The sequence below is a fragment of the Arvicanthis niloticus genome, chromosome 3, assembly GCF_011762505.2.
Source record: "Arvicanthis niloticus isolate mArvNil1 chromosome 3, mArvNil1.pat.X, whole genome shotgun sequence".
Classification (NCBI taxonomy): domain Eukaryota; kingdom Metazoa; phylum Chordata; class Mammalia; order Rodentia; family Muridae; genus Arvicanthis; species Arvicanthis niloticus.
In genome coordinates this window covers 108,658,200-108,679,927 of record NC_047660.1, presented here as the reverse complement: position 1 = coordinate 108,679,927, position 21,728 = coordinate 108,658,200, and the positions used below count along the sequence as shown (strand labels likewise).

Here is a 21,728-nt window from a genome sequence, read left to right as displayed (position 1 = left end):
CAGAGGACCAATAGTGTGCTCTACGTGAAGAGGGGCTGGGCTACGGGCGCGGCAGTGTGTCCCTTTCGCCTCTCCGTAGCTGCCGGATTGTTGTGGTGTTGCAGAAATCCAGTTTTCGAACGGTGGACTTACGTGTGGCTCGGCTCTTGGGACCTTAGGGGAGGCTTCTGAAGGCGGGTCGAGTGACGAGGCTCGGTGACGGTGCTAGTAGATCGGTTGGGTAGCCTCTGACTGGTAACTCCTGGACTCCATTTGGGTCTGGGTGCTCTCCATTTCACTCCTGAAGATCCTTACGTATTTATCGTATTTGTGGTAGCGGGTAAAGGTAGAGGGGCAGTTCTGCGTGGGGATGGCCAAGCCGTCTAACGGTGCGGTAGTAGAATCTCGCTCTGGAGGGCTGTTTCTACCCTCCGTTTCTTCTTCAGCCATGTCGCCAGCTCCACGTGCAGCCCCAGCCCCTGCCTCGGTTTCCCTGTTGGCTCTCAGCGGGGAAGCTCCACTCGTTCGGGGCCTGAGCCTGGTGAGCCAAGCTCCTGGGGAGGCTCTGGCCTGGGCGCCGCGTACTTCCTGTCCAGGTATCCGGGATGCTTTGGGGTGGACCTATGATGGACGTCACAGAGTTCCGTGGAGTCTAATAACACGTGATTTCCCAGCTGAGGAATCCACACTGATTTTCTGTTGGCCCAATTTTTCTTTCCCCAATATATTTCAGCTTTGGGTTGTTTATACAGGTCTGGCCCATGAATTGTCACCATAAAAGTTTCTAGCCGTTGTTTATATATCGGTTACAGTAATACCACTGCTTTTAAAACACCGTTCTTAGGTCTATTTCAAATCGAAGTGGACTCTAGTCAGATATATTTCCTTTTGCTGAATACAGACTAATTTACAGAATGATTTTGTACGCTATTTTGTCTTTGGCTGTGTTTTCTTACACTTTTCTTAGATTGTCCACTGTAACTGGGACTATAAGATGTAAATTGCCCTTTATGAACTGGTTTTATATGGTTAAAAGAAATTTTAATCTGGGAGTTGTGGCACCTACCTGTAATCTCAGCATTTAGGAATCTGAGGCAAAGAGAAGTGGGATTTTAAGAACAACCTAGACTGTACAGTGAGACCTTGTCTGGAGGAAAAAAAAAAAAACAGAAAAAAAAATTTTAGGTGCTAGAGAATGCAGCTCGTTAGTAGATCTGGGTTCCATCCCCAGTACCACAGAAGTATTTTAGGGCTTACTAGGAAGGGAGCTGAAGTCCAGTTACCTTTCCGACGCCATGATATAAGTAAGGTTGTTCTAGAGTTAGCCTTTACTGTGTATCTGAAGATTTGGAAAACATTGATTCAGGAAGCATTTTCCTGATTGATGGCTCAGTTTTGATAATTTAACCTTGTTAGAAGGTTCTTCAGATGTGTTGGGTAGCACTTAATAGACTGAAAAAGGAGTTGGGGGCAGGATGCAGTTCAGTGGTAGAGAACACATGTGAGATCTTAAAGCCCCAACACCAAAAAGAAGAAGCTTGAACCTTAATACCATTTGTTTTCTACAAGAGTTCCCTAAACAATTCACTGTGATAATTGAAATGTAGTATTTAAGTGTACATTCTTAGTGTATTTATTGTACAAAATAGTTACTATCATTTATTTCATGATTGCCCAATTGTAAATTCTTGGAAGGCAAGGTCATGCCATGTTTTTCTTCTGTATTATTAGGTAGTCAATATAGTCCTGGGTATTGTAGGCTCACTGCAGATTGGCTGTAATCCCTTTCTACTTCCAATTACCCTTTTCTTCCTTTCAGGAGAGAACACAAGCTCAGGAAAACAAGTATCTCTATGTTCTCTGGATATTTCAGATAAATTGTTTTGTTCAGCCTGTGACCAGATCTTCCAGAACCACCAGGAACAGGTAAAAGGCCAGAGTATAGAGTTAGATGTTAGAAGCAGAAGTATAATTCTGGATAGGAGGAGGTGGGCATGGATTTACCTTAAGTTAATAAAGGTTCAGCCGGGCAGTGGTGGCGCACGCTTTTAATCCCAGCACTTGGGAGGCAGAGGCAGGCAGATTTCTGAGTTTGAGGCCAGCCTGGTCTACAGAGTGAGTTCCAGGACAGCCAGGGCTACACAGAGAAACCCTGTCTCGAAAAACAAAAAAAAAAAAAAAAAAAAAAAACTTAATAAAGGTTCATACTTTGTCTATGTACTTAGTGTTAACTGGGTTATATTTCCTGTAGGTCTATGACTAGCTTTGTCTATTATACACAGCCAGGTATAATATATTTCCACTCTCTGCCTTCCTCTTTTCCTTCATCCCAGAGAGAACATTATAAGCTTGATTGGCATCGCTTTAACTTAAAACAACGTCTCAAGAACAAGCCTCTCCTGTCTGCTTCAGACTTTGAAAAGCAAAGCTCCACAGGTGATCTTGTTATAGGAAAGCCTGTATGGGAGCAGGAGGTGGGGCTGGGAAAGACCCCATGGGGTTCGAAGAAAGGTCAAGGGTGGAGTGTCAAACTTGTATGTCCCATATTTGTCTTCAGGAGATCTTTCCAGCATCTCGGGATCAGAAGACTCAGACTCAGCTAGTGAAGAGGACTTGCTGACACTGGATGAGGGGAGGGCTGAATCTGAGAAACCTAACCGACCCACCGGATTCTACCCACATCGGGTTCTCTTCAGAAACGCCCAGGGCCAGTTTCTGTATGCCTATCGTTGTGTCCTAGGCCCTCACCAGGCAAGTAACAGTACAGGTTGTGTGATCAGTCCCAGCTTTTGTATACTAGGTTTTCTGCAGCCAATGTATGTCTTATTTTCTTCTTTCCTTTTGGGTCAGGCTATATCATACCTGACAGCATAATCTTGAATTGAAACTAGCCAGAATCTTGAAAGGGTCAGGTGTAATAGGATTAAGTCTAAATTGTGATTATATCCTTCCCATCTTCCTCCACTACCTCTTGAAGCCTCAGATATCCTTTGTGAAGTGGAAATGAGGCCACGATGGTTATAATGAGTGAGGTAATGCAGTATAACACTTGGTTTCTTGTTTTCAATGCATGCAGCATGTGGAATGTTTGTTGATGTGTCATCTAGATTCCCCCAGAAAGGGCAGAATTGCTGCTAAAAAACCTTCAAAATGGAGGTCCCAGACACTACGTGGTGCTCATGGCTGCAGCTGGACATTTTGCTGGTGCCATTTTTCAAGGGTGAGAGGGTACTGCATGGGGTAAAGATGGACCCAACTAACCTGGGAGTGCTGCCTGGTCTCCAGTACTGAGTCTGTGCCATTTACAGAAAAGAAGTGGTGGCACACAAAACCTTTCACCGTTACACTGTGCGGGCCAAGCGGGGCACAGCCCAGGGGCTTCAGGATGCCCAGGGTAGGGCATCCCGCTCTGCTGGAGCAAACCTGAGGCGTTACAATGAAGCCATGCTCTATAAGGTGAGTTAGGCCTCACAGATATGGTAGTCCACTGATCTCAGGTTTTTCTAGTTTTCTGGGAGGACAATAGAATAGACATTTCCAGAAACATTCCTTCATTCTTTCTATCTTCCTTTCCCTTCATATGATTGTAGGGCCATTGTTTGGTTTGGAGAATTTTTTAAAGCAGCAGATGAAGCTATGCTAAGTGGAGTTACTCTCTTTAGGATGTCCGAGACCTGCTGGCAGGGCCAACCTGGTCCAAAGCACTAGGGGAGGCAGAAACAATACTGATCCGTGCCCCACGCTCTGGCCGGTCCTTGTTCTTTGGAGGCCAAGGGGCACCCCTCCAAAGGGATGATTCCCGACTGTGGGATATCCCTCTTACCACCCGCAGACCCACTTTTGGAGAGCTTCAGCGTGTACTCCATAAGCTGACCACCTTGCAGGTGTATGGTGAGTTACTCCAGATCTTGGGACCTCATACACAGACCTGTGTATCCATGGGGTTTTCTAGCTTATGGACTGCAGCCCAATTGACCTGAGTTAGTTTCTCCACACCTAAAATTGAGAAAGGTTTTTTTTTTTTTTCTTCATGGCAGATGAAGACCCTCGAGAAATGGTCAGATTTCACTCTCCTGAGACGCGCTGGAAACCAGTGAGAGAAGAGAGGAAAAAGGAAACTGGGAAAGAAAAAACAAAGGTCCCCAGTGATGCAAATAAGGCACTTGGGCAGGATGAAGAACCACTCAAACAAGGTTTGAGCAGCATCTGGCAGTTGTAAATTGACCCATCTAAAGGTTGCTAGGCGACCCCTTAAACTAGACCCACAGCCAGCCAGCCACTCACCCCTAGGAGCATCTCGTGATAAAAATAAGGCGTGTTGTGAAAAGCAGACATGGTTTTCTTTTGTTGTTTTGAGAATGTCTCACTTCAGCCCAGGCTGGTCTAGAACTCACTGTATAGCACCCACACTGGCCTTGAAAAATCATGGCGATCTTCCTGCCTCAGCCACCCAAATGCTGGGATTGCACATGAGCCACCACACCAAGCTGCTTTTTTATTGAGGCAGGGTCTTTGTTGTCTAGCCCAGACTGGCCTGGAGCTCTCTGTAACCCGGGTTGATCTTAAACTCGCAGTCCTTTTGTCTCCAGTTTCCAAATGCTAGGATTGTAGTCCCACATCCATCAAATGGGACATGTTTAGTGATTTGCCAAATCTTAGACTGTTCATAGATACATTCCTGGTACTCAGCATGGAGGGAATGTGCTGTTTGATTGGATGCTGTGCTTGAGGCTAAGCTTGTTTTCCTCTACATTTTGGGGTTTTTTGTTTGTTTGGTTTTGTCTTTTTTGTTTGTTTGTTTTTGTGTGGTGGTGGTTTTGGTGTTTGTTTTTAAGACAAGGTCTCACTATGTAGCTCTGGCTGTCCTGGAATTCAGCCAGATAAACCAGGCTGACCTTGATCTCATAAAGATCCACCTGCCTCTGCCTCCCAAGGGCTGGGATTAAAGGCGTGTACCACCATGCTGGTGCTGTCCTGTTCAGTGGGAGAGTCCAGGGACAGAATAAAAACACTTCATTTCAGGATGATCTGGAGTATCTTTTTATAAATGTAAACCCATCTGAGGAAGCCCATGTCTTTCTACCCTCTCACTGTTCCTTAGATACATAGATCTAAGATTGTATGTTTTTAGGTTCGGAGTCTCAGGAACAAGATGGCTCCGAAGTAGAGTTGGAGCTAGTAGAGTTGACACTGGGGACCCTGGATCTTCGTGAATTTGAAGTATTGCCCAAGCAGAGGAGGAGGAGGAAGAAGAAGGAGAGAAGTCAAGAGCAGCAGTGTGGGTCACATGGGCCTCTTCTTCAGCAGCCTCAAGATGAGCCATTCTCACAGCCAACCCGAGTGCTTGCAACCCCACTGGACACTTCTGTTGATGAGGCCAAAGCCCCTGGTCAACCAGAGCTCTGGGATGTGCTTCTAGCTGCTTGTCGTGCTGGGGAAGTTGAGGTGCTAAAGCTGCAGCTAGCCACTGGGCCTGTAGACCCTGCAGTTATGTCCCTACTCAATGCCCCTTTGGGCTCCGGTGGCTTTACTCTCCTGCATGCAGCAGCTGCAGCTGGAAGAGCCTTAGTAGTTCGTTTGCTGTTGGAGGCTGGGGCTGACCCCACTGTGCAGTGAGTACCTCCTTCCTGACCTCGGTTAGGTATAGAGAGCATTACGTGGTAGCTCATGTTGGCATTTGATGCTGTTTCCTTGGGTGATGCCAGGAAAAGCAGGAGGCAAGTTGAACTTGGTTTTGGGTTTTGTCCTTAGGGACTCTAGGGCCCGGCCACCTTATACTGTAGCAGCTGACAAATCAACACGTAATGAATTCCGGAGGTTCATGGAGAAGAATCTTGATGCCTATGATTACAACAAGGCTCGGGTGAGCTGGAAAAGGAACTACGGAGTGGAGGGTATCAGAGATCCTCATCAGGTCCTTTCTACTTCCTTGTAGTTTTATAATACCTTTGGGAAATCTTCCAGGTGCCAGGGCCATTGAGTCAAGAAATGGAAGCCCGGCAGGCTACAAGGAAAAAGGAGCAAAAGGCAGCTCGCCGCCAACGGGAGCAGCAGCAGCGGAAGCAGAGGGAGCAGGAAGAAAAGGAGCAAGAGGAGCAACGGCGGTTTGCTGCGCTCAGTGACCGAGAGAAGGTGAGACTACATAGTCTTGCACTGCCAAGATTCTATAAGCGCCTACCTCCCCTCCCCAGACTGAGCCATTATTTCCTGAGTGCACGGTTCATCTCTGGGACTTTTGTCTGTAACATCTTTTCTGTTTTGCAGAGAGCTCTGGCTGCAGAGCGTCGACTTGCTGCCCAGCTAGGAGCCCCTAGCCCTCCAGTTCCTGACTCTACAGTTGTCAATGCTGGGTATGAGGGCCAGGGGATGAGTTAAAGGGTGGGCTCCTATGTTATAGGAACCATCTGGGGTAAGGGGAATGAGTGTCTTCATGGTGTTCAGAAGGGTGGCAGAGGGGACTTGAGATTCCCTGGGAACTTTAAGGACTGGGCAATGCTTAGATGGGAAAGTTTGTGGGGTACCTGTCCAATCATTTTTCTTCCTTTTGTTCAGACGCTGCTGGAGTTGTGGAGTGTCCCTCCAAGGCCTCGTTCCCTTTCACTACCTCGACTTCTCTTTCTGCTCCACGCGTTGCCTTCAAGACCATCGCAGTCAGGCAGGGAGGGCTTCATCTTGATTTCTTACAGCCACCTGGGGCCAATTCTGGGTCCCAAGAGGACCCATCCAGACCCAGAGCTCTCCTCCTCCTCAGGAAGCTCTTCAGTGAAGATGGGCACTGAGGGACACTCAGGAACCGGGGCAGAGACAGGGCCATGAAGGTGTGTGGAGCCAGTGCTGTCTTTGGAATTTTAATCACAATAAACTTTGGCAAGAAAACTGTGTGTACTTACACTCAGAGGGATTATAGCCTTTGATTCTTTATGGTCACTGTGGCCATCACCAAAGGATCCTGCTCTGTGTCCCGGACTCCAGGGTCATCTTTCTTTCAGTGCCCACTTAACTCCATTGGCTCATAGGGATCTTGTATTTCTGAGAGATTATAGTTATACCCCCAGTGCAAAGTACTATTGAGGATAGGCTTATCCAAAAATTGGATTTGGGTGTCATGAGGCACATTTTCTAGCTCCAGCAATGTGATTTTGTTGATTGATCTACTAGACAGCAGAAGTCTTGGCACATATAGGGTTTGTTGTGGACCCCGCATTGTCCAGTACCGGCCCAAGTTAAACCCATTGATCCATACTTGGCCCTGGGGGAAGGGATGGAGTGGAAAAACAAAGGGTCAGCACTCCACAGTGGAGTCATCCCCTTTCAGCTTTCTAATCAGATTGTAATTTGTATTTCCAGTTTGGTTTGCTTGTAATGTGCGTGCCCCCCACAATTCCATCTACCACCATTAGCAATACCTTGGTCCATCCAGGTAGATAGAGAAATGTGTCCCCAAGTAAGCCTAAAACTGGAAACTTTGCGGAATAGAAGGCAGGGACAGAGGGAGCTTGAGGCTGGGCTCTTTTCATCAGCTGCAGGGGGAGCCACCATTTTACAAGCTTGTCCACCTTGAGAGGGAACATCATCCACTCAGAGAGGATTGTCTGCCCCAGAAGTGGTGGCTCTAACAGGCCCTGTGGGAGGCAAGTGAAAAGTCACTGAGCCAGGGCCTACACTGTCCCTATCAAGCCCTGGAGTGTAACTGGCCACGTCCACATCCTCAAGCTCCAGCCCTCTGCCCACATCTAAAGGCACAGTTCTTCCATTGGGCTTGTTCCCCAAGAGAGGTGGCTAAGAAGGGAAGAAGAGACAAACCCACCTTGAAGTCACTGTGGTTAGATCCAAAACTGAGCCTCCCCATATTCTCTAGCAATATATCCAGCCTGGTCCCTACTTTCCCAGTCAAATACAGTTCTTGTTTCAAACTCCGCTCCAGAACACCCTTCAATACCTGTGGATAAGAGATGGGCCCTGGTAAAAGAAGGGCCCAGTGTTTAATTCTTGGCCACTACACAGTGAGTCACGTTAGAACACTTTATTTGGAGGATAAGGAGAATGAAATCACTTTGTTGGTTGTCTACTATTCTTCTGATACTCTGCTTTTTTCTGAGACTGGGTCTCTATCTCCAGACTGTGAAAACTCACTATACAGCCCAGGCTTGTGATTTCCTTGCTTCAGACTACTTAGTGTTGAGAATGCAAGTATGCTCCACCATGTCCCCAGTTAATAAACTTCCCTTAATCACATCCTCCCTACATCCCAGCTTATAACCTGGGCAGACAGATGGGGAACGAAGGGATGGGGATGGGGAAACTTTAAAGCCATAGGGTGTTTAGGCAAGGGATGAGATTGAAAGCATAACAGTTGGGAATTAGGTTCTTACCCCATCTACCATCACATAGGCACGGTCATGAATTCCATTATTTGGCACCCAGAATGGTGTTGGTTCTAAAACAGTATAAGTCAGATAGGTCCGGTACAACATAAAGCCATGGTCCTAGATACAGAAGAATGAGGACTTCAGGTGAGATGGTGACAAGGAGCAATGTAAGGAAGATTAGAGGCCACAGGGACTTTTGGTTGTAGCTGGCTATTACAGGAGCCTACTGTTCCCATCACATATGAGTTTATACTTACCAGTTTGACCGCCTCAAAGGTCAATGGCAAAACTGAATGGATGGGGCCTTGGGGGCAGAGAAAGTCTAGGAAAGACAGCAAATTCCCATCCTGTGAGGACAAAGAGCAACCAAACTGTTAAACTTCTGAATTGAGGGCTGCTCAAGGTAACTGATTTAAAAAACAACAACATAAAATCAGAAAAGATGGGGAGAAACTTACCAGCCTCATAGTCAAAGGTCCAAGCTTCATCTTGGGGCTGGGGGGAGGTAAAGGTCCCAAGGGAATTTCCTGGAACTGAGCCCAAATTCTCTCAGTAGTCATAGGAAAACCAAAACAATCCAAGGCTCTAAAAGGAGGTTCTTGGCCTGGAACCTAGGGATGGGCTGCAGGGAGCCATGAAGACCCTATCATTTGTCTTATGTGGAGTTCCCCAGTTGTTCTCTGTGAGTGGGAACTGCTTCATGGAAGCTAAGAGGACTCTGTTCCCAGACAAGCACCACCAGTTTGTAGGGCTCCTTTACAATATGGGCACTCTCCCTTCTCCCCAAGTAATAAAAGGGCACCTTGCTGATGACATCTCGAATTGCAAAAAGCTTAGGCGTAGGGTCCCCTGCTTCAGAGATGGGAGCATCATAGTCGTAGCTGGTAGTGATTGGAAGAAAGCGTCCCTTCTCGTCGGCACCTGGGTTAAAGTCATTTAATTAATTCAACATCATTTTAGCTGATAGGCACTAAGCACTGAGCCTTGTGCAGAAAATCTTGCCATTAGAGGAAAAGGTGGTTGTCATACACAGTTTCTACATATCCTAATCCACCCAGCCCAAGGTTCTGATTCCTTGTCTCCTCGCTGCTTCCACCAAGGGGTGACACTTACCATTCCAGTATCCAAAGTTGGTACCTCCATGGAACATATACCTAAAGTGATGGGCAGTGGGAGAAAGGGCAAAATCAGACCTATGGAATCTCAACTTCAAACCCCAGCTCCCAGGAACATGTTGTGTCTCCAGTTACATGTTCACACTGGCTCCCAACTTGAGCATTTTTTCTAGTCCTTGGGCTACAGCTGCACTGAACCGTGTGGAGTGATTTTGGCCCCAGTAATCCAGCCAGCCTGTATAGTACTCAGAGTTCACCTAGAGGGAGACGTAAAAGGAGCCATAGTGAGGTGGGAACAAGCTGGACCCTCCAGACAGGTTATTTTTCTCATTCCCTTTCCTGTGGCCTCTTACCAATGGCCCATGAGGTTCATACTCCCGAAGCAGGGAAAAGATTCTGGTCACATTGTCAGCTGCAAAGAAAAAAAAAGTATTGAAAAAAAAAAAAAAAAAAAACCAATATCAGAGAGGAGATGCCTGTGTCCCAGACTCCACTCCCAGCCCTTGTTTAAAAGACCTGGGCCAAAATCGACAGTGGTATAGAGTCCCTGAAGGGAGCCACATCTGAGTCCTTGAGGCCCATCTGTGGTGAAGAGTAAAATCTTGTCTCCTAGAAATGCACGGAAGAGGCCAGCCAGGTGTCTCATATACTTGAAGTCACAGGCCTTGTAGCTACCATATTCATTCTCCACCTGCCAGAGACAAGGAAAAGAGGAGCCCAGCTATGAGACAGACAAGGTTAGGAACAGTGTGTACCTATGTCTCGTGACCAACCCACTTCCCATTCATACCTGAATGCTAATGATGTTGCCCCCATTGTGGTAGAGAAATGGATATATCTTTGGCAGCAAGACCTTGAACCAGGAGTCCACAGCTTCAAGGAAGTCTGAAGGAAGGAGCAGTGTGCTCTGCTTATTAGGGGCCACAACTTTCAAGGTCTCACCCTCCCACCTCCCACAGCATCCTTGATAGCAACCTCAGTGCTAAGTCTGGGCTTAGCATCCTTTTCTTGGCTCACAACTAAATTGAGAGAGCAATGACTCTAAAATTTTTAATTGTATGTATGTATGTATGTATGTATGTATGTATGTATTATGTATGTATATATGTATTATGTATGTATGTATGTATGTATGTATTATGTATGTATGTATGTATTATGTATGTATGTATGTATGTATGTATGTATGTATTATGTATGTATGTATGTATTATGTATGTATGTATTTTTATGTGTATGAGTATTTTTGCCTACATGTATGTTTTTGTACCAAGTGATTGATGATTGCAGAGGAGGCCAGAAGATGGGGTTGGAGCCTCTGGAACTAGAGTTACAGTAATGAGCCACCACATGGGTGGAGAAATCAAACCTGGGTCCTCTATAAGAGCAGTCAATGTTCTGATGTGCTGAGCCACCACTCCAGTCTCAGGAGCAGTGACTCTCAGCACAGGAAACAGCAAAGTAGAGTTTCCTAAGACTCCATGTATGAAAAAGTCTAAACACATTATATGGAGTTATTATACAATCAACTTGCACTTAAGAGTACTATAAAATTTAACAGGAAAGTAGTATTTGACCTGTATAGAATCAGTTCGTGCAATTTTATGCCTTAAATTCTCAACTCCTATTTATTACTTTTAGAATTCCCTCAATGACTTCATGCATGTTATGTCCTTTGCCTGGCACTTTTCTTCCCATCTTCCTTTCCCTAGTTGATGCTAACTTATGCCTCAATTGTTTATAGTCATGCTTTTACATTTAATTCATTCATTCATTCATTCATTTATACATGTATACTATTAAGATGTGTATGCCAGCTGAGGAATGTATGTGTGTATGTATGTGTGTATGTATGTATGTGTGTATGTATGTATGTGTGTATGTATGTATGTATGTATATGTATGTGTACATATGTGCTATTAAGATGTGTATGCCAGCCAAGGTGTGATTTTGACCAGCAGATAGCAGTGGGGATAACCAGAGTAATGTAATTCAATTCATTGTTGTTGAGAGTAACACTGGTGTGTGTGTGTGTGTGTGTGTGTAAATGTATGTGCCATGGCACATGTGTGAATGACAACCTTTATGAGTCAGTTGTCTCCTTCCACCATCTGGGTCTCAAACAATGCTTTCAGGTCACCAGGTATGGTGACAAGCATTTTCTCTCATGCCTAGACCCCCCCCCCTTTTTTTTTTTCAGACAAGGTTTCCCTGTGAAGCCTGACTATCTAGGAACTTACTATGTAAATCAGACTATCCTTGAACTCAGAGATCGGCCTGCTTCAACCTCCTAGGGCTAGGATTAAAGGCTTGCACATGACTAAATCTTCATCTTTGCTGATAACTTTCTCCAGAAAGCCCCTCCTAGCACAGGAAGAATAGGAATTCAAAGCAACAAGAAATTCTAATAGCAACAAGGTTGTGCCACAGGCCAGCCTGAACTACATGAGAACCTGTCTCAAATAAGCAAACAGACAAACAAACCTCTACTGTCCTCAGATAAGAATGGATCCTTTTGTTACAGTCTCTTGTCATGCAGGCTCTTTTAAGAACTTTACAAATAGCACTTGTATGTTTGTCTTTAACCTTTGCACCAATGGCAGGATCCAGTGCAGCTGGAGCGTTCCTGATCCCCAGAGGACAGAGCCCAGGAGACAGCAGTCTCTGGGGAAACGCAGTGAAAAGTATTTTAAAGAACATTTTAAAATTATTCTTTTGTTTCTCTTTTTGAGACAGGGTTTCTCTGTGTAGCCCTGGCTGTCCTGGAACTCACTTTGTAGACCAGGCTGGCCTCGAACTCAAGAGATCCACTTGCCTCTGCCTTCAGAGTGCTAGGATTAAAAGTGTATGCTACCACATTCTGGGCATTTTTGAATTGTTTGTTTGTTTGTTTGTTTGTTTGTTTGTTTGTTTGTTTCAAGACAGGGTTTCTCTGTGTAGCCCTAGCTGTTCTGGCCTCAAACTCAGAGATATGCCTGCCTCTGCTTCTGACTCAAAGGGCTCAAAGGCATGCCTGGTCATTTTTAAATTCTTTTTTTTTTTTTTTGGTTTTTTTTCGAGACAGGGTTTCTCTGTGTAGTTTTGGCTGTCCTGAAACTCACTCTGTAGACCAGGCTGGCCTCGAACTCAGAAATCCACCTGCCTCTGCCTCCCAAGTGCTGGGATTACAGGCATGCGCCACCACTGCCCGGCCATTTTTAAATTCTTAAAAGAGGTTTTAAATTACATTTATTGAGTGTGTGTATGTGAATTCAAGCCATGGCATGCTTGTAAAGGTCAAAAGACAACTTGTAGAAGTTGGTTCTCTCCTTTCACTACAGGAATCCCAGGGCATCAAACTCAGGTTGTTAGGTTTGGAAGTAAGTAGTTTTGCCTGTTGGCCCATCTCATAAGTATTATTTCTTTCTTTTCTTTCTTTCTTTTTTTAAAAAAAAAAAGTTTCAAAAGGTAGCCCTGGCTGGCCTAGAACTTCCTATGTATACCAGGTTAGCCTCAAACTCCCAGAAATGTGCTTGCCTCTGCCACCCAAGCACATTAAAGGCATACACTGCCATGCCCAGCTCATTTTTTAAAAATCTTAAACCATTTAATTAGTTTTCTTCTTCTGTTTTACATAAAAGAGACCCATCCAAGCACATATGGAACCACTTTTATTCACTCAACAAATATGCATGGGGGCAGGATGACTCTGCTTCAAGCACTGTCCTGGGTGTATAGAAGGAGCAACAAGCAGAAAGAATCTCTGCTTTATGGGTTCTTTCCTGAGTGGAGGAAAACATGAGAAAAACTACATAGTGAATGAGTTCGGGACAAGAGGAACAAGGCAGAGAAGGAGGCACACCATAGGCTTACTATGGCATGGCTAAAATGTAGCTGGTGGCAGGAAGAGACCCCTGAAGGTGATTTCTGCAGAGGTGCTGCAGAAGTGCCACATGCAGATGCCTTGGCCACAGAGACTGGTAAGAATGGAGAACAGCAACAAGGGCAGTATGGCTGGGGCCAAGGGAGCAGCAGCAGGTACCAGGGAGCCAGGCCTAGGGCCTGGGAGGCTGAGTACATGGTTCATATTCAATGAGATGAGAGTTTATTAGGGAGGTATGACTTGAACCAAGATGGATGTTTAAACTGTTTTCATAGAAGCCCACAAGTTGCTATACCAAGAACAGACTACATGTGAGGAAAGGCCAACTAGGAAGAGCAATGAGGATGCTGTGAAAATGGCAGCAAGGGGAGGTTCGCACCAGTGGTGGCAGTGGAAGTGACCGGAAATAGTTAAATTCAATGTTAGTAGATGAATCACACTGGTGGACTGAATGAAGGGTGACAGGAGAGAGTGTGTGGTGTGATAGGAGAGGTGTGAAGGGTTGCACTGCAGTGCTTACAGTGCTGGGATGGAGAAACTCTAGAAAGAAGTAGCTGCTTTGAAAGGCCATACTCGGTTTCTGCTGTATCATTGCACATTTTGTTTGTCTAATTGAGAAGCGACACAGGAGGTTGGTATGTGTAGAGAAGCCATGGGAAAGGTCCTAAGAGAGAGAGACACATATTTGGGGGTCAACACAGGCTAAATCTACCACACAAATGGATGAAATTACCTAGAGAACAAAATTAGAAAAGAGATATATTCAAGGACACAGTCTTGGGACAGTCCAGCCCTTAGAGGAAAGGGAAACAGAAAAACAGACTGTGACCAAACGGTCAGAAAGCTTGTGTGAGGCCAGGCACAGACAACTGAAGCGTCATTAAAGGAAGAGTACGTGCTTTGTGTGCTGTTTTGTTTTCTTGAGATAGTGTCACTGTGTAGACCAGGCTGCACTAAACTCTGGACCACCTTGCCTCAGTTTCCCTAGTGTTGAGATTTCAGGCATGCACCACCATGCTTCACTAGAAGAATGTGTTTTAAAGACAGGGTGGCCAGTCGTGCCAAGTGCTGCTCACTAGTCAAGAGTGGTGAAGTCTGCCAGATCACAGTGAAGTTTACAACTTAGAGGTCACTTGAACAAAACAGACTGCATGTTGGCACTCTGTTAACCCTTCACATTTTGAATGGACTGCCCAGTCATCTGCACCTCCAGCCTCTTCCATTCTCCTCAGTAAACGGTCTTGACTAGTCAGAAAGTTAATTCCTTTCTTTTCCTACCCATGCTCCCGCCACCCCCCCCCCCCACAACCTGGCCTCCTCTTCCAATATAAATGTGTCCACAGGCTTGTTGCTCTTTGCTCCCGAGCCATCTCTTAGGTCTGCCTCTTCTTCCCACTTCCACTTCTCTCACTGTACTTAAACATCATTGCCTCACTGCCATGAGAGCCTCCAGTCACTTCCTCACTCTTGCTGTCTTTAACCCAGCTGCATCCAGGCTGAAGTAACACTAAAGCAAATCCAGCTGTGGTATACTTCTGGGGAAATTTTCCAGGGTTTTCTACTGTGACTGGAAAAAATCACAAAGCTCTATCACAGGACTGCAAGGGCCTCTCCATTTGCACAATTACCTCAGCTCTAGTTCCCCTCACAGTCCTGCCTCCCTGACTACTGCTCCAGCCATGCAGGTCTACCTACCTCTGTCTCGCCATGTTTCTTCCCATCCCAGGGATGGACCATTCAGCCACATTTTTCATTTAATCAGTGCTTTCTCTTCCTCAGAAGCCAACTAAAGTGTTACCTTCTCAGAGACTCTCCTCACTACTTACTACCCTCAATACTTCTCATTATTCATTATTTCAACTCCTTATTCATATGGATTTTGTACAGTATAGTCACAGTATATGACTTATTTATAGTTTTGAAAAACAAATGTCTCTGTTTCTCCCACTCTCTTTTTTTCCTTTAATGTGATACAAGGCCTCTTGTAGCCCAGGCTGGCTTCCAACTTCCTACATAGTAGAGGATGATCTTGAACTCCTGACCCTCACATCTCTACCTTAGAAGCACTGGGATGATAGGTGTGCATCACATGCCTGCTCTGTAACTCACACTACTGTATGGATTTTTTGGTTTTTTTTGGCTTTTGGTTTTTCGAGACAGGGTTTTCTCTGTGTATCCCTGGCTGTCTTGGAACTCAGTCTGTAGACCAGGCTGGCCTTGAACTCAGAAATCCACCTGCCTCTGCCTCCCAAGTGCTGGGATTAAAGGCTTGCGCCACCACTGCCTGGCTACTGTACTTTTATTTTGCGCAGGGACTGGGTCTCTGAGTTCCCAGTTTCTGGCATCTGAAGGAAAGAATAAATGTATGATCTCTAAATGAGGGGTGGCCTCTTGTTCAGGCATTCAAATCTGTTGTCTCAACTCACCAGGATCCGAGGTTCTCAGATGAATATTAGGGTTTCGAAGCAACCAAGATGGGAGACCTCCCTTAAGAAAAACATAAAAGCAGCACATGAGTAGGTGGTGGTGGGGCACATGAGCAGGCGGGGTTGTGGGGGGGGGGGGAGTTGTTTTTGTTTTGTTTTGACACAGAGTTTCACTCCATAGCCCAGGCTAGCTTCAGTCTTAATGTCTCAACTTCCTAAATTCTGAGATTACAGGATAAGCCCCCTCTTGAGACAGGTTTTGTTTTGCAGTACAGTGGGGGGGGGGGGGAGAAGAGAGGGAGTTGAGTGTAGCACTGGAAATGGCCCCTAGCTAGAGTGTGGGCACAAAGGAGTTGAAACTCCACAGGAACTTCATCCTTGGTTCTGCCCTTCTCCCAACTAACTCACCATCTCCCACTCAGCACAGATGTAAGGTCCTGGTCTCAGTATGACCAACAGGTCCAATTTAGCTGCCTCATTCAGAAAGGCAATGAGGTCCCGGCTGCCATTAAAGTTATAGATCCCAGGCTCTGGCTCATGGTAGTTCCAGGGCACGTAACTGAGAAAGGAAGATGTTAACAAGACCCAAAGGTTCTCTAGGAGACTCAGAACTTGCGGAGAAGCAGCTAAAAAGAGGTTCTGGGCCGCCCGTTCTCACCCTTGCCTTAGGAGTCCCAGAGCTCAAACCCTTTTCAAACCCAAGTCAGTTTTCCTGGGGAACCCCATTCTAAGGAAGAGTAAACCTCGATTCCACAAAGCACTCGCGAGCACTTCTTACAACTGCACAGCATTGAGGCCACTCAATTGCATCTTGAGAAGCCGGTCAGCCCAAAGAACCGGCGGTACGCGAAAGTAGTGCAGGCTCCCAGAAACATAGCGGAACGGGACCCCATTCAGGAGGAATCTGTCATGTTGCCGATCCACTACGAAGGAGCGAGCTTCTGCCTGCAAGGGCGAAAGCCTGGCTCAGCAGAGGGCTGGAGTAAGGATCAGTGTCTGCCAAGTGCTTAAGGCATAAAATGGCCTTGTCGGTAGTTTACCATTTCTCCACTGCGGGATCTATTTTCCTCTCCCCACACCCAGACAGGCGGTCCGACCCTCTCAGGTTTACCTGGGATAGCAGCAGCAGGATCACAAGCCGCAGCATCAGGGAAGGCAGGTCGGGTGGCATCTTCGGAGCTTACAAAGTTCTTCTATTCAGTGAGGGCTTTTCCACCCGTCACGTGTCGGATTCCTGGGAGGGAACCTCATCAAGCAAAGGGGCGGAGACCACCTCAAGTTTTCAGGCCATTAACCCGGACTTTGCCTGTAGCCATCCACCATCCACTAGTTTGCAAAAATCCTCTACATATTACTTCTCGAAGTGCTGAACCCGAATAAGCTCCATTAGCACCACCTGGAAACTTGTTAGAAACGCAGAGTCTCGGGTCTACCCCAGACCTATAGAATTAGAGTCTGTACTTTAACAAGCCTGCTCTTCTACACTGAACTCTCGGAGGGCCGGTAGGGCGTCTTAAATCTTCATGACTAACAAAGGATCCGGCACATGTCAGACTAAATCTGTATGCATGGTAGCAGTAGGGTTAAAACGGATTCAGAAACAGTGAAAATGAGAAAATCTTCACAGCGATCATGACTATGGAAAGGGGAAATGGGTTGCAAGGAGTCTGTCCTGGTCACTCTATCTTTTTTGGAGGTGCATCCTTTTCCAATATATACCGGCTTGACTAGGCAAGAGATGTGAACAGACTGCATAGGCTTAGAAGTCTAATTTTCCATTTCTTCTGCCTTCACACAGTGGATTTGAGGATCAGGGTAGAAAATACTATTATTTCTGTTTTTTTTTTGACACACATTGAAGGTGTACAGTTTCAAAAACTGTACGAAAGACATCTCATTTAATTTTGAAACAACCTATGAAATAATTCTCTCTCTCATCTTACACACAAGGAAAATGAAGGCTGGAAATATTAAGTGGCTGTCCAAAGTCACAACTAGTTCAGAAGAGCTAGGATAATTAGTCAGTTTGGCCTCATAATTCACAACACTTAGTCCTAGGTACTGACTTACAGCTGGGAAACGTGAGGATCTGAAGGACTAAATAACTTGCTGGAGGTCACACAGCTAGGAGACTCCTAGGACCAGATTTAGAAACCGGCACCTAGTCCAAGGGCACACTCTGACACTAGCCAAGGCAGTGGAATACAGACCAGACCTCTCAAAGTGTTAAGGGGTTAGACCTCCCGGCATCTAAGGGGTCAGTACCCGCCCTTCTCTGGTCCCTCCTCCAAGCTAGATTGTAGTAAGCCACTTTCTAACTCCAGCGCGCGGGAGCTTTAAGGCCTCCTACCTCCAACATTGGGAGACGGAGGTACTAGGGGCCTCGGGCAGAGCCCTGCTTTGCTCCCCTTTGGTACAAGTCCCTGCGTCTTGACCCTTACTGAAGGCCAAGTGGGAACCCTCAGCGAGATATAGAAACCAATCCACCCCAGGTCTAGCCGGGCCCCGGCCTCTCACTTCCGGGTCCCCACATCCTCTTGCCGCCTCTTGTTGCTAGGATACAGCGGGCCGTTACTTCGACGCGGACTGATGATGTCACCGTGGCTTCCTGTCCCTGTCCCTTTGCTCAGGCCGGAGCCAGGTCAGTGAGGAATTCGTATTGACAGACCCTGTGCTCGGTTCTGAGCAACGGAGGGTGGACTCGGCCAGAGGTGGGCTCGAGTCCCGCACCTCCTGCGCCGCTACCCGATGCCTGACGGGTGTGAGAGCTGGACCTGGCCGAAGTTGGGCCGGGGTTGAAGGAAGCGGCCTGGTAAGACGCATCGTGGCCTGAGGCTTTGGGGTGCCAGAACTCAGCCTTCTTAGCTCTGGAGTCGCCAGGGCCTTTTTTCTTTAGGCGTGAATCTGGGTTCTCGGAGGTGAGCCAGAGCTCTCATAGTTGGTACCTCAGTGGCTGTCAGGATTGTTCTTGACCCTTGACCTGCTGTTTTCATTCTAGCATGATCCGCCGGGACCCCAACCCATCTCCTGGAAGAGCCCACTCTCCCTGGAAGAAAGACCATCCTTGAAGAGGATGACTGAGACGTTATGGGCCACGCACTGTGTGTCTGCTCCCGGGGAACTGTCATCATTGACAATAAGCGTTACCTCTTCGTCCAGAAATTGGGGGAGGGGTGAGTGTTTGGAAGTCACTTAGCTAGACCCAGGTCATTTAGGGACAGTACTAGAGACACAAGAGTGCTAGCTAGCCTTAGATTCTACCTCACTGAATGGTAGCTGACTGGGTCAAGAAGTGGATTCTAGATCCTGGCCTCCTGGATCTACTTTGTGTGACTTTAGGTAAACTGGTTTCTTCTGCTTAAACGGAGATATGATTATAATGCCTCACTAAAGGACTTGTGAGAACTAAATGAGATAGTATATTCTTTAAAACATGTCACCCAGTGCCTGGCTCATGAGGACTTACTAAATTTTGATTGCTACTTGAAATTAATTGACCGTCTTATGCTAAGACCCAAGAACCCCAGTGATTTCTGTGCCCCTACTCTTGAGGACCGCAGACCCTCATGTCTTGAAACTATATGAGAGCTACATCTTGGGAGGGTTTCTATTCCATGTGAGAGGCACTGCTCCCTAAGGGAATTACTCTGGGTCCAAGCTATGTGGGAGATGACCATCGTCCTTCACTGACCCCTTTGGCCCACAGTGGGTTCAGCTATGTGGACCTAGTGGAGGGCTTGCATGATGGACATTTCTACGCCCTGAAGCGAATCCTGTGTCATGAGCAGCAGGACCAGGAAGAGGCCCAACGAGAGGCAGACATGCATCGCCTCTTCCAGCATCCAAACATCCTTCGCCTCATGGCTTACTCTCTGAAAGAACGAGGCGCTAAGCATGAAGCCTGGCTGCTGCTGCCCTTCTTCAAGGTCAGAAAAACTTGTGTTTTTAGAGGGGATTGTAACATTGCACAACCCCACCAAGGGCTCTGTGGGCACTCAAACATAAACATGCTAGGATCACATGCCCTGGTTTTGGTCACTTTAAATTTGGGGCTCAGAGGACCATAGGGTCCCCTATGAACTTGACATCACACAAAGCCTCAAATGATCAGTAAGAGTGTATATGGTAAAAGGGTGGACAGACTTTGACACAAAATAGAGCCCTTGGAAGTAGAGGCTTTAAAAATGTCTCAAGAGAGGAAAACTTGTGTTGTAGAGAGGCACACTGTGGAATGAGATAGAAAGGCTGAAGGACCAAGGCAACTTCCTGACCGAAGACCAAATCCTTCCGTTGTTGCTGGGTATCTGCAGAGGCCTTGAGGCCATTCATGCCAAAGGTTATGCACACAGGTCAGTGGGCGGGCCCTATGCACTTAATGAGGTCGGGGGAAGAGCAATACCAGGAGAATTGGAGTTTCTCTGCACTCTCCATGGTGCTCCCTGGGATACCAGCTTCCCTGCCCAGGATGCCTTTGGGTCATTTTCACTTCCCTCCAGGGACCTGAAGCCCACCAATATTTTGCTTGGTGATGAGGGGCAGCCAGTTTTAATGGACTTGGGTTCCATGAATCAAGCATGCATTCAAGTGGAGGGCTCTCGCCAGGCCCTAGCTCTACAGGTAAGAGAGTCTCCTGGTTTCTTTGGCCATCTCCTCCCCATCCCCAGATTATTCTGATGCATGCACCAATTTGGTCACATGATATGGCTTGTGCTCCACTTTTGAGCTCTGGGGACACTGTTCCAGGACTGGGCAGCCCAGCGGTGTACCATCTCCTACCGGGCACCTGAACTTTTTTCTGTGCAAAGCCACTGTGTCATCGATGAGCGGACTGATGTCTGGGTGAGGAGCATGTGGGTGGGAACCTGGGTGGGGAAGGGTGTGGCTTTGTAACTATCTTGGAGTAAAGGGGAGGAGACCTTTGGTTTCAGTTGCATGGAACCCCAGAACCACAATGTCTCCACACCCGTCCACTTCCTTCCTGGGAACCATCACTGATACTGTTCTCAGGAAGCCGTGCAATCGCTGTGGCTGAATTGCTAGAGGCACTAGCTGAGCAGGGGCCACAGAGGCCTTCCTCCAGCTAACACGGTTCCTCTGGGTGCGGTTGGCATATATTTAGCTTACATGGTCTCCTTTTAGCACAGCAATAAGGAGGTAGATGCCATTTTTCACCTTCTAGGAACTAACCAAATTATGCTCAGTCCCTAGGCTGTGTGCTTTATGCCATGATGTTTGGGGAAGGCCCTTATGATATGGTGTTCCAGAAGGGTGACAGTGTGGCTCTTGCTGTTCAGAATGAACTCAGCATCCCACAGAGCCCCAGGTGAGCAGTAAGAGGGACACCAAGCATTGTAGACTCTTGTTTAGATTCAGCCAAGTTGGAATCTTAGCAGTTGTAGGTGTCCTCCAGTCCTCGCCTCCCCTGCCCCCCACAGGCATTCTTCAGCATTGCGACAGCTATTGGCCTCGATGATGACTGTGGATCCCCAGCAGCGACCTCACATCCCTGTCCTCCTCGGTCAGTTGGAGGCCTTGCAGCCACCAGCTCCTGGCCAGCATACCACCCAGATCTGAGCAAATCAGCAGGCATATTGGGAAGATGACCTTGAAGCAGCTTTCATCCCTCATTGGAACTCCTTCCGTTCTACCCAGGATGGCTCTCAACCCAGGGGCAAGGATGGTGGGTCCCTGTGTATTCTGCTCTCTTATCCCAATACCTGGGGGCAAGGAGCCTAGGCTGAGTTGGGGGGAAATGAAACAGAAAATATGGCTCAAAGCTGGGCTGCTGGGCACACATCATGTTCTGCTTCCAATTCTGGGAGCAGGAGAATACATAAAAAGAATAAAGTGAAAACAGACTGTATTTTAGGTCAATGTGTCTGGAGGGAAAGAATGAACTCTCTGGTTGCTATTTCCAAGGGAATCTCCTGGCAAGAAGTACTGGTATGACGTCGTGAGGCAGATACTTCTTGAGTT

At 46.9% G+C, this 21,728-nt stretch overlaps 3 protein-coding genes across 8 annotated transcripts; 2 read left to right on the top strand and 1 right to left on the bottom strand.

Moving 5' to 3' along the window:
* The first annotated feature begins 89 nt into the window (after nt 1–89).
* Nucleotides 90–6,855, top strand: Ankzf1 (ankyrin repeat and zinc finger peptidyl tRNA hydrolase 1). Of its 3 annotated transcripts, XM_034497870.2 has the most exons (13): nt 90–575; nt 1,799–1,905; nt 2,313–2,415; nt 2,537–2,730; nt 3,087–3,199; nt 3,288–3,435; nt 3,642–3,870; nt 4,017–4,172; nt 5,111–5,591; nt 5,731–5,842; nt 5,944–6,111; nt 6,244–6,329; nt 6,532–6,855. In XM_034497870.2, exons 1-13 carry the CDS (start codon nt 350–352, stop codon nt 6,653–6,655), a joined length of 2,247 nt encoding a protein of 748 aa, XP_034353761.1. In that variant the 5' UTR covers nt 90–349; the 3' UTR covers nt 6,656–6,855. The 3 variants fall into 3 exon arrangements, with proteins under 3 accessions (XP_034353761.1, XP_076787752.1, XP_076787751.1); XM_076931637.1 differs by lacking the exon at nt 3,288–3,435 and having other exon boundaries at nt 202–575; nt 3,056–3,199; nt 6,532–6,676; XM_076931636.1 differs by lacking the exons at nt 90–575; nt 1,799–1,905; nt 2,313–2,415 and having other exon boundaries at nt 2,590–2,730; nt 3,056–3,199.
* On the bottom strand, nt 4,996–18,314 carry Glb1l (galactosidase beta 1 like). Of its 2 annotated transcripts, none has more exons than XM_034497871.2 (17): nt 18,103–18,314; nt 16,864–16,986; nt 16,531–16,697; nt 16,161–16,311; nt 15,753–15,813; nt 10,254–10,348; nt 9,980–10,154; nt 9,817–9,875; nt 9,599–9,720; nt 9,462–9,502; nt 9,151–9,269; nt 8,807–8,881; nt 8,606–8,695; nt 8,352–8,465; nt 7,787–7,918; nt 7,386–7,601; nt 4,996–7,228 (listed from the first exon to the last, which is right to left on the bottom strand). In XM_034497871.2, exons 2-17 carry the CDS (start codon nt 16,921–16,923, stop codon nt 6,965–6,967), a joined length of 1,941 nt encoding a protein of 646 aa, XP_034353762.1. In that variant the 5' UTR covers nt 16,924–16,986; nt 18,103–18,314; the 3' UTR covers nt 4,996–6,964. The 2 variants fall into 2 exon arrangements, with proteins under 2 accessions (XP_034353762.1, XP_076787753.1); XM_076931638.1 differs by having other exon boundaries at nt 16,864–16,998; nt 18,103–18,225.
* Nucleotides 18,277–21,615, top strand: Stk16 (serine/threonine kinase 16). Of its 3 annotated transcripts, none has more exons than XM_076931640.1 (8): nt 18,277–18,393; nt 18,751–18,925; nt 19,459–19,678; nt 19,968–20,101; nt 20,249–20,369; nt 20,496–20,591; nt 20,954–21,075; nt 21,188–21,494. In XM_076931640.1, exons 2-8 carry the CDS (start codon nt 18,840–18,842, stop codon nt 21,324–21,326), a joined length of 918 nt encoding a protein of 305 aa, XP_076787755.1. In that variant the 5' UTR covers nt 18,277–18,393; nt 18,751–18,839; the 3' UTR covers nt 21,327–21,494. The 3 variants fall into 3 exon arrangements, with proteins under 3 accessions (XP_076787755.1, XP_034353754.1, XP_034353755.1); XM_034497863.1 differs by having other exon boundaries at nt 18,334–18,670; nt 21,188–21,615; XM_034497864.1 differs by having other exon boundaries at nt 18,344–18,564; nt 21,188–21,615.
* The last annotated feature ends 113 nt before the right edge of the window (nt 21,616–21,728 follow it).

What these genes read in the sequence shown, in the direction of transcription:
- Glb1l (XM_034497871.2), bottom strand. Translation starts at nt 16,923, where the DNA reads ATGCCACCCGACCTGCCTTCCCTGATGCTGCGGCTTGTGATCCTGCTG. An exon ending in TCCTGCTGCTGCTATCCCAG is followed by an intron (nt 16,698 to 16,863) that starts GTAAACCTGAGA and finishes TCGCCCTTGCAG; the next exon opens with GCAGAAGCTCGCTCCTTCGT. An exon ending in ATGAACCTCATGGGCCATTG is followed by an intron (nt 9,721 to 9,816) that starts GTAAGAGGCCAC and finishes GTCTCCCTCTAG; the next exon opens with GTGAACTCTGAGTACTATAC.
- Ankzf1 (XM_034497870.2), top strand. Translation starts at nt 350, where the DNA reads ATGGCCAAGCCGTCTAACGGTGCGGTAGTAGAATCTCGCTCTGGAGGG. An exon ending in GTGTCCTAGGCCCTCACCAG is followed by an intron (nt 2,731 to 3,086) that starts GCAAGTAACAGT and finishes TGTGTCATCTAG; the next exon opens with ATTCCCCCAGAAAGGGCAGA. An exon ending in GACCACCTTGCAGGTGTATG is followed by an intron (nt 3,871 to 4,016) that starts GTGAGTTACTCC and finishes TCTTCATGGCAG; the next exon opens with ATGAAGACCCTCGAGAAATG.
- Stk16 (XM_034497863.1), top strand. Translation starts at nt 18,840, where the DNA reads ATGGGCCACGCACTGTGTGTCTGCTCCCGGGGAACTGTCATCATTGAC. An exon ending in TGCTGCTGCCCTTCTTCAAG is followed by an intron (nt 19,679 to 19,967) that starts GTCAGAAAAACT and finishes CTTGTGTTGTAG; the next exon opens with AGAGGCACACTGTGGAATGA. An exon ending in GCCAGGCCCTAGCTCTACAG is followed by an intron (nt 20,370 to 20,495) that starts GTAAGAGAGTCT and finishes ACACTGTTCCAG; the next exon opens with GACTGGGCAGCCCAGCGGTG.